The sequence below is a fragment of the Siphateles boraxobius genome, unplaced genomic scaffold (assembly GCF_051911475.1).
Source record: "Siphateles boraxobius isolate OS27281-9 unplaced genomic scaffold, OSU_SipBor_1 19, whole genome shotgun sequence".
NCBI classification, from domain to species: Eukaryota; Metazoa; Chordata; class Actinopteri; order Cypriniformes; family Leuciscidae; genus Siphateles; species Siphateles boraxobius.
In genome coordinates, this window is record NW_027508799.1 from 11,570,702 (window position 1) to 11,585,592 (window position 14,891).

At 36.2% G+C, this 14,891-nt stretch overlaps 1 protein-coding gene and 2 long non-coding RNA genes across 4 annotated transcripts in view; 2 read left to right on the plus strand and 1 right to left on the minus strand.

Moving 5' to 3' along the window:
* LOC143742553 (uncharacterized) overlaps positions 1–1,747 on the minus strand; it is a 52,266-nt gene extending 50,519 nt beyond the window's left edge. The window contains exon 1 of the long non-coding RNA XR_013205469.1: positions 1,712–1,747. This is a non-coding gene — a long non-coding RNA (uncharacterized LOC143742553). The remainder of the gene's footprint in view (positions 1–1,711) is intronic.
* LOC143742425 (uncharacterized) lies at positions 1,746–14,665 on the plus strand. Of its 2 annotated transcripts, none has more exons than XM_077235275.1 (3): positions 1,746–1,830; positions 2,539–2,707; positions 11,713–14,665. In XM_077235275.1, the coding sequence occupies exons 2-3, from the start codon at positions 2,626–2,628 to the stop codon at positions 14,136–14,138; spliced, it is 2,508 nt and encodes an 835-aa protein (XP_077091390.1). In that variant the 5' UTR covers positions 1,746–1,830; positions 2,539–2,625; the 3' UTR covers positions 14,139–14,665. The 2 variants fall into 2 exon arrangements, with proteins under 2 accessions (XP_077091390.1, XP_077091389.1); XM_077235274.1 differs by having other exon boundaries at positions 2,574–2,707.
* On the plus strand, positions 7,251–7,815 carry LOC143742562 (uncharacterized). Its single transcript, XR_013205478.1, has 2 exons — positions 7,251–7,540; positions 7,578–7,815. It is a non-coding gene; the product is annotated as an uncharacterized LOC143742562 (long non-coding RNA).
* Positions 14,666–14,891: the final 226 nt, after the last annotated feature.

Consider the following 14,891-nt stretch of genomic DNA (forward strand, 5'->3'; position numbering starts at 1 on the left):
GAGCGCCTGACTTTCACACCAGAGACACGGGTTTGAGGCCATATTGTAATAATTTCACTGTTATTCTCCAAATTAACGTAGAAACAACTTAAATGCAGTATATTTGAAATATTTGTTGTAATGGCATCTTTTTATGAAGCCTAGTATCACTGATACTAAAACTGCTCTTGATGTCTCTGAAATAGTTTTTTTTTAAACATTAAAGGGATAGTTTAATGTGAACAACATGACGTTAAGTAAATACTGACAGAATTTTTGGGTGAACTATCCCTTTAATGATATAGACATTCAGCATTACAGTATAATTAGAAGCTATATCAATTTCAAGTGAACTTAAAACAATCTTCACATAAACCCATTATAATAAATGTACACTAAAAATAATTGCTGCGTTAACGCACTAATTTTGACAGCACTAGTTATAATAGATCAGCTTTAATTAAAGCTACATGATAGAATAGTTTGGGTTAGATTGATTAAGCCAGTGCTATGGTCTTAAAAGTACCTTATTTTCATATATTTGTGTGAGTTGTGGCAGCATGCTTTGTCTATGGAATGATTTCTCCTCATTTGCTTTTCTGTTCTTTCATGCATTTATTCCAGTACGAACTCCTGAGGAGTCTATTCTGCGATACCACAAGGTCCTCCGACTTGTCAAAAGTGGCTCAACAAAGACTGATGCCTATAACAGCGTGGGGGTGGACCGAAACACATTTGTGAACAAAGCGCCAATTGCAGAGCTGGCTGCAGTTAGCCCTGACATCTTCAAGATCCTGAGAGCTGGTTTCAAAAAAGAAGTCAGTCTGCAAAGATTTGCGGACAAATGTTTGGCTCAGTGTATTTTAGAGCCAAATACAAGTCTCATATGTGCTATGAAACAGGCCAATGACATTTTAAGCAGCATTGTTACTTACGACTGCTTTTGTTCTAGTGGTACTAATCTCCCCCCCCCCCCCCCCTTTAGTACAGCTCAGTCCATGAGCTAGTTTTTTTTTTTTTTTTTGTGTTTAGGCAGTTCAGTACAGTTTTCATAGAAAAGGGAGTATATATTATTTAATTGTATATTTTGTTTTAATGTTTTGTTATAATGTAATGTGTTATGGAAATGTGTTTTTGGAAAGTGTTTAATATACAGCTTTTATAAACTCTAGTGATTTAATGATAAATTAATCATTAGCTAATAGTTTGCAAATAGATCATTATGTTGTCTTGTGACTTGGTGAGGCACATCATTAACTCGACATTTAGACATTGTAGTAATTTACACATGAATTTGCACTAATAATGCAGTAATCAATCATGTATTAATGCATATTAGTTTACCTGTATTATCTGGAAGTTGAAATATAAGGCTTTGGCTCATTGTAGTAATTAACATATTAATTAACACTATTAGTTAAAAAAATTAGTTATTAGGGAATTAATCCACAATTACGTATTTAATTAATAACAATTAATGTATGAACTAATATATTAATAAATTATCTTAATTCAAACGGAAACCAGATTATTTTTCTTACATTGGCAGATAATTTTGCTGGTTTTAAGCAAACTTGTTTAATTTTGATTTATTTTATTCAGAAAACAACACATAATATCTTATGTCATTTTACTTGTCTAGTAAATTAATCTTTAGTTAATATCAATCAATAGGGCAAACATGCGTTGAATACCTCTGAAGTAACTTAACCCTGAAACATAAACTGCTTACCCCAGTGTCGCATAACCTGCTTTCTGAAAAACCCTCCTGCACTTTTATTTTGGTGTGGTCGTCTGACGTCATAAACATGCGCTGCGCTCCTGCTTCTGTTGTGATTCGGCTAATGAAAGGTTTGTGCTTTTAAACGTTTGTGATTTGGGAAATTGTAGGTGTTTAGATGGGAACAGATTATTAAACCAACGTGTAGCATTTACAATTAATGAATAACGAATGTAACATTTATAAATGGTATTTTTATTTTTTATATTATTATTTTTGGTGATTAAAGCGCATCCACGCATGAGTTGCAGAAGGGGTAACTTACGTCTCATTTCCCTCCCTAACTTCCTATGTCGTGAAATCAATTAAAGTATATCGTAAACTGAAATTCGGTCTCCCCGACAAGTAGTGATTGGAGATTTAAAGCTTCAAAGAAACTGTTTAAAACGCGTTCTGGTCAAAACGGTGTAAATGCAACGAAATCGCAATACAAACGAGTAGACAACTTTTACAAACTAACAGATCCCCCCTCCCATTAAATCACAATACATAATCAATAAATTATAAAATACCAAATATGTATCATAAATACTAAATAAGCCATTGAGTCATAAGCTAAATGAATGTGCATACACATTAACATGTTAATCTGATACAATATGAAGAGTCTAGCTAAATTTATTTGTAATATATTGGATTTGATCGAAACGCTTAGTGACTGACTGACTCCCTTACCAGTTCACCAACTACTGAACTAGGTATCTAATTGAGATGTACCCAGACATTTTGTAGTGATTTAATATTGTATAATATAATGTTTTATTTTTCTTTCTTTTAAGTATTCACATCTTAAACAAAGAGTCTTAACACACAGAAAAAAAGTCCTGGTGATACAACTGAGATCCATGTGACATACGATTATAAAGATGGCGTTTATTAAAGAGGAGAGTGAAGACATGAAGATTGAAGAAGCATTCAGAGTGAAAGAAGATACTGAGGAACAAACAGGTTGGTTTCATTCTTAAAACCGAATTCAGTGATTTGATCCTTATTAAAATGTTGACCTCAAAAGCACTCGCTGCATCAAATCAGTAGCTGTGTCCCAATTCAGGGGCTGCATCCTTCAAAGGTCGCTTTTTGATGGCGTCACAGCGGCACAAGGGTCCTTCGAATGTGCCCTAATGTTCTTCTTCCCTGGGCCACGAAGGATAGAATGAGTGAATCCTTCGCAGCGTATCCCGCACCAGTGGCGACAGGATTTTTTAATCTATTTTTTTCAAAGAAAATGGCGGGTGATAGTTCTTCCGTGGCGGCTGAAGAATACATATATAAATGTAAGTATTGTTAAAAATTTACTCAAATAGCTAGCGAAGCGAGCCACGGGTGATAACCTTTGGAAATGGGCTGTGAATTAACCTTCCCCAGACCCACTCTCAGTTACAACTGAGAAGGGTCTGGTGTTGACCAGGCTATTTGTTAGGTGGTTTGATGCCGACTTTTTGGAACTTTAGCTTATTCACCGTATCCCCCAGAGTTAGATAAGTCCATACATACCTTTTTCATCTCCGTGCGTGCTGTAACTCTGTTTGACGCACCCACCGCTAGCCTAGCTTAGCACAAAGACTGGATGTAAATGGCTACAGCTAGCATACTAATCCCAAGAAGTGACAAAATAACGCAAACATTTTCCTATTTACATGTTGTGATTTGTAGAGTCACAGAGTTACAAATAACAAGGTCATATGAGACACATCTTTTAACCGTATAAATATTGGGAACTATTTTCTCAGAAGGCGAAGCACTGCTACTTGGGCGTAGTGATAACCACAGCACCTGAGAGACGCACCGTGCTGAGGAGCAGAGAGTTCGTTCAGAGTTGGAGTAATAGAGTGAGCAATTACTAGATAGTAAAAGCATAGTTTACAATCAATTAGTGATCGACCGATATTGATTTTTTATATCCGATACCGATATCGATTATTTGCATGTTTATGTGCCCGATAACCGATATGCAGAACCGATATTTATTTACTGTTATACTTCTGTTTTTGACACAATTATTACAACACAAATTAACTGAACAAACCATTTTATTTATAACGATCACTCCCTCCTTGCATACAAAAAAAACAACCTTTTTATTTATACACAAATAAATAGAGGGGTCGGAGTCCAAAAAATAAAGTGCACTGTTACGAAGTGTCTTAATACTCCCAGTTAAGCAGAACTAGGTAAGTCCATTCTTCACTTTGATTTTTCCTCCTATCAGTCATCTTAAAAAACAAAAGAAAAGTGTTGACAGTCTTTCATGTTAAATTAAATCTTCAAATTACAATAAAAACATTTATATTATTACATTATATAATTTATATCTAAATTATACATATAATTTATAAGCATCAGCAGCAACAATGTTAACAATAGGCAAAATAAATGTTAAAAGTCTAATGTTTTCATATGGAGAAAATAATTGACAGGGGAGTCATATCACCTTTGCAGAAATGTAATTAATTTTAAACAGTTTTTGTTTAGAAGGTTTATGTGCCGTTTAATAGGTTTTAACTAAGAGTGAGGAATAATTCACTGGGTAATATTAATTCACTGAAGAATATAGCTGGAATATAACATTGTCAGGAAAGTAACAAACAAAACAGCATATACATCATTGCATTTTCAAACTAATATGTTATTAATAATATTTTTTATTATTATTATATATTATATTATTACTATATTTAGATGTATATTAGCGAAATAATTGCTGGTAAATGATAATATAATCTAGGATGTTTAAACAAGATAATCTTGTCAAAAGTTTCATTCAGTGGCAGTTGTTGTGCCGAATTTTGACTCCCTGCCAAATTATTACCCCCTCGTTGAAATCAGTATCTGATTGCCTAATCCTAACCCCACCCCTAATCCTAACCCCTCCCCCGCAACTAATCTTAAACCTACCTTAATAGGGGGGTTATAATTTGGCGGGGGTCAGAATTCGGCACCACACCGTGCTTGAGCATTCCTGATCATCAACCCAGTGAGTGCTCAGCAATATGAACGAACTTTTTTTTTTCGAGACTAATGGTGAGCAAATACAACAGATAAAGATTTAAATTCAGCGCTTTTATTTTCAACATGCACTCATTCATGTCTGTTTTATTTAATTCATGTGAAGTTACGTCTTTATTGGGGCAGGACATGACGGATTACGTGAATCCATGAGTTCATCTCAATTTTTTAGAACCAAGCTGCCTAAACTATATCAGGCATTTATGTCTCAAATCTCATTTCTGCATGTCTGCTATGTTAAATAAAGTTGAATAATTAAAGCAAAGCAAGTAGAACATGTACTTTACCTGTGCACAGAGTTGTTGTTGACTGATCTCCTCAGACGCGGTTGCAATGGCGGAATTCTCAAAGCGGCCACAAGATGGCGCCGTTTATCGGCGAATACGATATTACAAAACCGATACCCGATTATGGGAAAATGCTTAAATATCGGGAAAAATATCGAGAAAACAATACATCGGTCGATCACTAGTTACAATCATGGGTGTTCGCTGTATTCTCAAGAGCTGCGACAATAAACAGGAGAGACCAGGTAATACCATGATGTTTCATAGAATTCCAATCAAAAACGCTGACCTGATGAATCAATGGCTACTTGCTCTGGATATCGATCCAAACACACCTGAAGAGATCATCAAGGACCATTGTGTTTACTCAGTACATTTCACTGAGGACGACTATTTTGAGAAAATGGAATTTGCCACACGGACCATGAAACCTGTGCTGAAGGCTAGGCATCCCATCGTTAGCACAGACAGGACAAAGTGGATCGGCTGCGGTAAGTGTTCCGTTATGTTTTTAGATGACTAGCCTACTGTAACAGTGCCATTAGCTTGATCTAATGTAACGTTAGTGAGACTATTATATGAATAGGGTGGTCACTACTATTGCAGTTGTTCCCGGGCTCCATGTATCCCCAGTAATGTTAGTATTGTGTTGTCACGAACGCGCTCGATCGCCCCAGTAACAAATGAGTGGAGCTAGAGGTAAACAAGAAGAAACAACGGTGCGTCTCAGGTGCTGTGGTTATCACTCTGCCCAAGTAGCAGTGCTTTGCCTTTTGAGAATATAGTTCCCAGTATTTATACGGTTAAAAGATGTCTGTGTCTCATATGACCCAAGAAGTGACAAAATAACGGAAACATTTTCCTATCTACATGTTGTGATTTGTATAGTCACAGAGTGTACAAATCACAACATGTAGATAGGAAAATGTTTCCGTTATTTTGTCACTTCTTGGGATTGGTATGCTAGCTGTAGCGATTTACATCCAGTCTTTGTATTAAGCTAGGCTAGCGGTGGGTCCGTCAAACAGAGTTACAGCACACACGGAGATGAAAAAGGTATGTATGGACTTATCTAACTCTGGGGGATATGGTGAATAAGCTAAAGTCCCAAAAAGTCGGCGTGTTCCTTTAACTTTTTTTGTAGTACTGTCATGCAAGCTATGTCTACAAATGTTTTATCCAAATATGATTTCTGTAGTATTTTGTATGCATGTCCTGCTGTGTCATTTTCTTATCTTTCACCAATCTTAATATTTTTCATAAGTGTTTCCTTTTTCTCATATTCTTACAGAGGCACTCCAACAAACCCCCTGTCCTCATTAGCTGCGTTTTCACTGTCGGGCCAAAAGCGTGCATGCTAGTGCGTCCTAGGGCCAGTCGTGTTTCCACTTCCGGGGCTTGATTGGGCTTCGTCGGGGCCAACGGCCAGGGTTTTTTGGCCCGCTGAATACCACGTCATAAAGCAGGCCAACTCTGGCTTGAGGAGTGGTTATGAAGGAAGGCGGAGTTTATCTATTTTGGGAGACTGCAGGATGGTTTCAAATGCTAGCTAAGATCAGCAATCATTTTAGTTGAACTCACTTTCAGACAGGATAACTTCTGTTTGTGATCAGATGTGGATTCTGATCACCATATAAGGCAGAAATATTTAAATGGAATGCAAAAGACTATATAACCATTACCATAGTAAACATGGTAGCATGACCGCTTGAAATCAGAAAAATCATTTAGGCTATTACAATTGTGTATTTATTTTATCTTTCCGTATCTTGTCTCTTTATACCGGCAGTCTTATACCGGCAGCTAAATATATCCATATTTAGCATATATTCTATACAAAGCAGCCCCGTTTTTTTGGGAGCTTCCTCTGTTTCTCTGACTGAAAATATAACTGTATTGGGACTAACACTGGAGAGAGTGCTAAAGCTTCACAGATTGTATATTTGGTTAATTTTTTTTTAGAAATGATCATTCTTTCTAAATGTGATACTGTCCTGTGACTACAAATATACAGAAACAGACACGACTGAACAAGTACGTGTCCTCTTTCTTTTGTGAACAACGGTAAATACCACTTTATTTCTATGACTAATGTGCAGTCTTGACACAAATTAATTAATTATGATCAATATATCACTTATTTTTGTAAAACATCGATGCTTGGATTTAAAATTTAAAAATAAAAATAAAAAAGTTAACAACAAAAAAGCCAGCAAACGTTTGCTTTTAATATGCTCATTTAGCAATCTCGCTAGTTTCCAGTGATTTCTTTATGGTTAGCCTAATATTCTGATAAAATTTCTATTTGTTGGTGAAATTATGGGTTTGCGTGAAGTTGTTCCGGAGAGGCGTGTTATGGGCGGGTTTTAGTTAATTTCGTGATTTTGGGTTCGGTGCTATAGGTCTTAGGCAATTAGCCCTGCCCAGCACTGGCCAGACAGTAGAAATGCAGCTATTGCCTCCATCCCTGAGGACACACCAAGGCCAAGTTCAGCAGTGGAGGAGCAGCACCAGCACCAGCCAAGAGAAAAAGAGGCTAATAGGGAGGACATGAAGTTTCAGCGAGAGACAGAGGAGATCGCAGGAGAGCAGGGAGAGAATGGACAGATTGTTTTCTCTCCTTGGTAGAGCAATAAAATATTGGTTTTGTAAATGAACATTCTATACATAATTTTTTAATTAATTTGTTAATGAAACAAAGTAATGTATGTACATTGTTTATTTTTGTAATGCAAAATACAAATAAATGATTTTGTTCATTTATATTTGTCATATCAATAATTTTTAAATGAAAAAAAATAAATGTTCTGTAAATTTTTACTTTTTACTTTACATTTTTACTGGGTTTGTATCACGGCCTCATTGAGAATGGGCAACACATTTCTATCTGTATAATTTAGATCGGTCGTGGGCCCTGTGTCTCACCTGATTCCCCGTTAATGGCAACATTGCCCAGCAACATTGCTCAAAAAGTTGCCCTGTGTACCTTCAGGGTCACAGTTTCGGTACAGTTTGTTATATGATTGTAGTGGTGGGAGGCAATATGATCTTAGATACAAGTAATTTTATTTTACAATAACGATATATCACAATATAGATATTTTTGCTTTAAATAAGGTTATGATATCAAAATGTTATACCATAAAATTTTTATAAGTATCACCATTTTCAATATCATTAAACAAATACTAGCCTAAAATAATCCAAGCTTATGGAAGACAAATAAACAGTGATAAAGAAAAACAAAACAAAACAACAATAGAACAGACACAAATGAAAATAAACCTACCTGAAAAACTCCAAGCACTAGAAATGCTACATAAAATGTATAATCAAATGTATAAAAAACACAGTCTTTACTGTGTAAATTAATTATGCATTTATTTTTATTAAACTTACAAAAGGGATTCAGTCTAGAGCAGTGAGACTCTTTTTTTGTTGATTGATTAGCATTCATAATGACAGCAGGTAAATTTGGATGCTCTCACTTTAAGGCCGACATTGTAAAACCGCATTTCTTAAAAATAGTCCAAAATAAAACTCTAAAAAAAATCTCTACCAGTTTATACATTTCTACTGGTTAATCGTGTCTACTAGTATATTGCCCGCCCCTATGTGATTGTATTGTAATAAGAATATGACTCTAGAATTTTAGATAAGTGAAATTTCTCAATTCTCCATTCCAATTTTGATACGACAGCAAAAACTGCAAGTCTAACTAACAAACATTTTAACCATTATTAGAGGCAAATAAACAGTAATACAGTAATAACAGTATTCAATTTCTGAACCTGACAACTAAATTTCATTTGTATCTTTGTTCTGTTGGTTGTAGTTTGATTATTTATACATATTTTATTAAAGTAATCAGACGTAAAATAACACTGCACAGTCTTAAACTATATATAGTGAATATATATATATAGTGAATATATATATATATATATATATATATATATATATATACTTTATGTAAAACCAATACAAAAATAGTGGTATTCAGTCAAGAGCAGTGCGTGTTTTAGATTTTTTTAATTAACATTAAGGACACAAAAAGCAGTAGGTATATTAGGCTGCTGACACTTTAAAATCAAATGCATAGGTCGGGTGTATTCTAGGGATGCACTGAAATGAAATTTTTGGGCATGAAATTTCATGTCAGCACATTATTTGAGCATACTTTGCTTTTACAGAGAGTGTGAGCGGTACATGAGTGGAGCGACATTGCAGAACATTGAGCAGATGGGTGCCGTTACAGACTTACCTGCTCGGCCAGAGTCACTTCAAAGTTGTGTTCCTTCGGATGCGGAGCCGCTTGCAAAGCTACGAAGAAAAAAAAAAAAATGCTGCGCGAGAGTGAAACCTGAGGTCTGAACACTTCGGGGCGGGGTGGCATATATTTTTGGGCAAATTTTTTAAGCCTTTTTTTTCTTTCAGACAAAAATCTAAAATGCCATTTTCAGCTGATCATAGAGGCGGACAAAATTTCGATGCATTCCTAGTAAGAGGTGTGACAAGATTTCATGACACAAGATTCCGCGATATTAAAATGTGACGAGATTTCTCATTGAGGAGAAAAGCTGTCCCGTGATATCGCCATTAGAGAGCGTGAGGGTGAGATTAGCATAGAATATGATTACATTACCGCCTCTATTTTTTATAGAAATAAAAAAAACATTTAATTCAGTTGGATAACGGTCGCTTAAATTGTAAACTATTGTAAATGTCGGGTCTTGTACACGTTTACACAACAATGATATGATTAAAACGGAGAAGTTTTTTCCTTTCAGTTTTCCGCGTACAGATGACAGTATTGGCAAAACCATCCCTATTCACACGGATCCGCGAAAACGACTAAAAACGCTGTATTATACTGCCAGGCCATTAAATGGCGATGAAACACTATAGACTGAACAAGTAATACGCATGTGCATGACATTATCATTCTCAGAGATTCACGTTTTTTGTTGTTTACCCAGAGACCGTTTCCAAAATCTTGAACTTTGAAACCCGTTTTCAAAAGTTTGTGTTTTCAGGCACCCAAAACGCCGTTGTCATGTAAATGAACGGTCAAAACGCATAAAAGGTTTTACATTTTTAGTTGAAACCGGTGTTGTGTAAACAGCCCCTTGGGCTGGGCTGTGTAGTTGTACCATCTCTTAGCATATAATTAATTTGGGGTATATCAAACTAGCAATCTTTGGTCTTATTAATCCATTGCTTGTTCCAGAGAAAAAAAACAATTTGGGTAATGGCAAAGTTAAGTTTCAAAACTTTTTAGGCTATATTTTACTTGAATCCGGTACTAGAGCAGTGCTTTTGTATGTTTGACTGAATTGTGTATTTGTGTTTATTTCCTATTGTCTTTTATAATGGCTATTGTTGTTAATTTAAATATTGTTGTTCAATAAATATTTTATATAAATAATATGCCGTATTTGGTATTGAGAAACGGTTAGTGATTGTGATATTTAGTGAAAGTTTCATTATTACAAATGGCGGCAAAGACTTTGAGTGAGTCTCTGGTCAGATAAGCGCTTTAGCGCTGTCATGGAAATCCCCTTAACTTTTAGTGATGTTTTAGAATTAGTAACGGAGGCTCAACGGTCAAACTGTCAACTTGAGATTTGAATCCGTAGTGGGCGGAAGTAGTTCTGCAAAAAAGTGTGTTTTTAAAGATACTACCTTGTTGTTTCTTATTTATTTATGCACTTGTCCTATTGAACTGATGTATAAATACAGTGTCACAGAATGTGTGTGTGTGTGTGTGTATACAGCATTTTCAGATTTTTATGTTAAATGCGATTAATTGCAATTAAACTATTGTACAGTCCTAGCTTGATTAGTTCAAAAATGCTTACATTTAGACTGGCATGGATTTTAAAATGAACAGGATCAACTTTCATGGCAGCGCACCTGAACAGGGGTGGAACTCGGTTGGAACAATAATCAAAAAAGTATGCCGGTTTTCACATTTCTACCGGTTCATTGTGTCTACTGGTATATTGCTCACCTCTAATAATGGAACTGAAATACAGTGAGAAAAGCAGTGGACATAATAGTGGGCCCTGTGGCACTTTATTCCTGTGTTTAATGAGAAGTCTCTATAATTACACAAATTTGTCAGATACAAGACCTACACAATGCTAATGCTTGTCCAAAAATGCCAAGGAATTTTGTGGCCCTTGTTGCTGAAAGATCTAAAATAACTAGAAGATGCCAAAATTAGATGCGAAAAGCAGGCAGGTTGTAACTTTGATAAGCAAAGTGTATGTGCTAAGATGGGGCATAAATCCGGACTGAAATATCAAATAATACAAATACTGTTTCTCTGCTAAACTGAACATAGATGAGAGGAAACTGTTTTTCTTTTATTTTGGATATATATGGCAGATTTGAAATCTGTCTATAATTTGCCAGTTTCTTCTGGGTCAAGCTGTTTTATTTTATTTTTTGTAGGATTTTGGGATGTGTCCTAAATAAAGTGAAGATTTAATATTAAGAGGAGGTTCTGAGATTAAAGGAAACCCATCTTTCAAGAGCTTAGTCAGTTTCGGATCTGGCATACATGTTGTTGGTTTGGATTATTTGAATGTTTTGATGTCTGTTGCTTTGTGCCATTAAACTTAAATTAACTTGTATTTGCCTTTTTTGCCCTAGACCTGATGCCACTGAAAGAGGAGTTTCGAGAACTGAATGAAATGGATGAGAAACATCACTATGAGAAAAATCGTGATTCTGCCAATGGAGAAAAATACACACCGACTGAAAATACTATCTTACGGAAAAAAGATAAGACGGGAACTAGTAGCTATTTCACCTGCTTTCAATGTGGAAATAGTTTCACTGAAAAAGGAAACCTTAAAGTCCATATGAGAATTCATATTGGAGAGAGCCCTTACACCTGCCAACAGTGTGGAAAGTGTTTTACTCAAAAAGGAACTCTTAAAAGCCACATGAGAATTCACACCGGAGAGATGCCTTTCACCTGCGAACTTTGTGGAAAGAGCTACATGCAAGAACTAAACCTTAGATATCACATGAACATTCACAATGGAGTGAAGCCATTCTCATGTGATCAATGTGAAAAGCGTTTCACACGTAAAGTAGGCCTTAGTAACCACATGAGAGTTCACTCAAAAAATTGTTTTAAATGTCATCAGTGTGGAATGAGTTTCCCAGACATGAATCGTTTTAACAGGCATGCGATAATCCACTCTGGAGAGAAGCCTTTCAAATGCCAGCAGTGCGGAAGGGGGTTCAAATATAAGAAAAACCTTAAGACACACATGATAATTCACACTGGAGAGAAGCCTTTCATATGCCATCACTGTGGAAAAAGATTCAGTCATAAAGTAAGCCTTAAGACTCATACAAGACTTCATACTGGAGAGAAGCCTTACACATGCCCTCAATGCAAAAACAGTTTCACATATAAATCAACCCTTAATGCCCACATGAGAAGTCACACTGGAGAGACCCCTCACAGATGCAAACTGTGTGGGAAGAGCTTCTCACAGAAAGGCAATCTTAAGACTCACATGAGAATTCACACTGGAGAGAAGCCGTTCATATGTGGTCAATGTGGAAATGGTTTCAGATGTAAAGTAACTCTTAATTACCACATGAAGATTCACTCAAGAGAGAACCGTTGTATATGTCAGCAGTGTGGAATGACGTTCACAGACCATAAACAACTTAAGGATCATGTAATAACTCATATTGGAGAAAAGCCTTTCATGTGTCATCACTGTGGAAAGAGTTTCACATTTAAAGGAAACCTCAAGACTCACATGAGACTACACACTGGAGAGAAGCCTTTCACATGCCTTCAATGTGGAAAGAGCTACATGCAAGAACTAAACCTTAGATATCACATGAACATTCACAATGGAGTGAAGCCATTCTCATGTGATCAATGTGAAAAGCGTTTCACACGTAAAGTAGGCCTTAGTAACCACATGAGAGTTCACTCAAAAAATTGTTTTAAATGTCATCAGTGTGGAATGAGTTTCCCAGACATGAATCGTTTTAACAGGCATGCGATAATCCACTCTGGAGAGAAGCCTTTCAAATGCCAGCAGTGCGGAAGGGGGTTCAAATATAAGAAAAACCTTAAGACACACATGATAATTCACACTGGAGAGAAGCCTTTCATATGCCATCACTGTGGAAAAAGATTCAGTCATAAAGTAAGCCTTAAGACTCATACAAGACTTCATACTGGAGAGAAGCCTTACACATGCCCTCAATGCAAAAACAGTTTCACATATAAATCAACCCTTAATGCCCACATGAGAAGTCACACTGGAGAGACCCCTCACAGATGCAAACTGTGTGGGAAGAGCTTCTCACAGAAAGGCAATCTTAAGACTCACATGAGAATTCACACTGGAGAGAAGCCGTTCATATGTGGTCAATGTGGAAATGGTTTCAGATGTAAAGTAACTCTTAATTACCACATGAAGATTCACTCAAGAGAGAACCGTTGTATATGTCAGCAGTGTGGAATGACGTTCACAGACCATAAACAACTTAAGGATCATGTAATAACTCATATTGGAGAAAAGCCTTTCATGTGTCATCACTGTGGAAAGAGTTTCACATTTAAAGGAAACCTCAAGACTCACATGAGACTACACACTGGAGAGAAGCCTTTCACATGCCTTCAATGTGGAAAGAGATTCAGGCATAATGTAAGCCTCCAAACTCATGTGAGACTTCACACTGGAGAGAAGCCTTTCGTGTGTCTTGAGTGCGAAAAGAGTTTCACGTATCAACGTGACCTGAAACGTCATTTGCAAACTCATTCTGGAAATAAATTGCAGTGTGATAGGTTAACAAAAACGGGTCATTTCAAAAGTCACCTGCCTATTCACTCTGGAAGAAGACGATTTAATTGTGATCAGTGTAATAAAAGATTTATGTTGTTGTCTCACTTACAGATACACCTAAAAAGTCATGCAGATGTGAGACCCTATTTGTGTTCCATGTGTGGAAAGAGTTTTAAATGGCTCAGCAATTTAAAATGGCACCAGAAAATACGTGTCTGTGTGAAATCAAGGCTACGTTCACACCTCAGCTGAATATGACCCAAATCTAATTTTCTGCAAATCTTTTCTATTTTTTTGATAATTGGTCAGTGATTTGGAGATGGCCAATTTTTTATTTTTTTTTGGCTTCCTTCACCTATAATTTGCCTTGAGGCTTCTTCTTTTCCTTTGGCATATACATATAAATGCTTGTGACCTCAGAATCACACCACTGGCCCTTTTTGTTGTCCTCTTTGTGTGTAGGTTGAAGAGAGCAAACATACATTTGCCTGGTCTCATTTTTTAAAATTATTATATTAATTTATTCCCTTCGGTTCAATTTTATTATACTACTCATTATATTGCTTACTCTTGCAATGTTGCTGTTGTTATTTAGTCTTAAGTTTGTTTGGTCTTCATAATTTAGAGATAAGAGGGAGTAAGGTCATTTCAGGGTTTCTGCTGTCACAGGATGATGTTGTGAAGCAGTTTGGTATAATACCATGGATGGACAAAGTCTGACTGAGAATTGAGAATAAAACAACTGTTTATTCAATACAATTTGCTCATTATTACCATTATTTTGTCTCTTGCCTTGGTCTGTCTACACGAGAAATTAAACGTGCAGTTATATCAGATGTCATGTTCAAATGACATCCCAAACTGGGTCATGTTCCTCTCTTCCCAGAGTCCTATGTTCCCAAGATTTATATGACACATTATGAACTTGTGAAAAAGGGCCCCCATGTTTCCAGGCTCCTGTGTTACCTATTGTTACGACCCGGCTCAAAGTCACAATATAAAGAG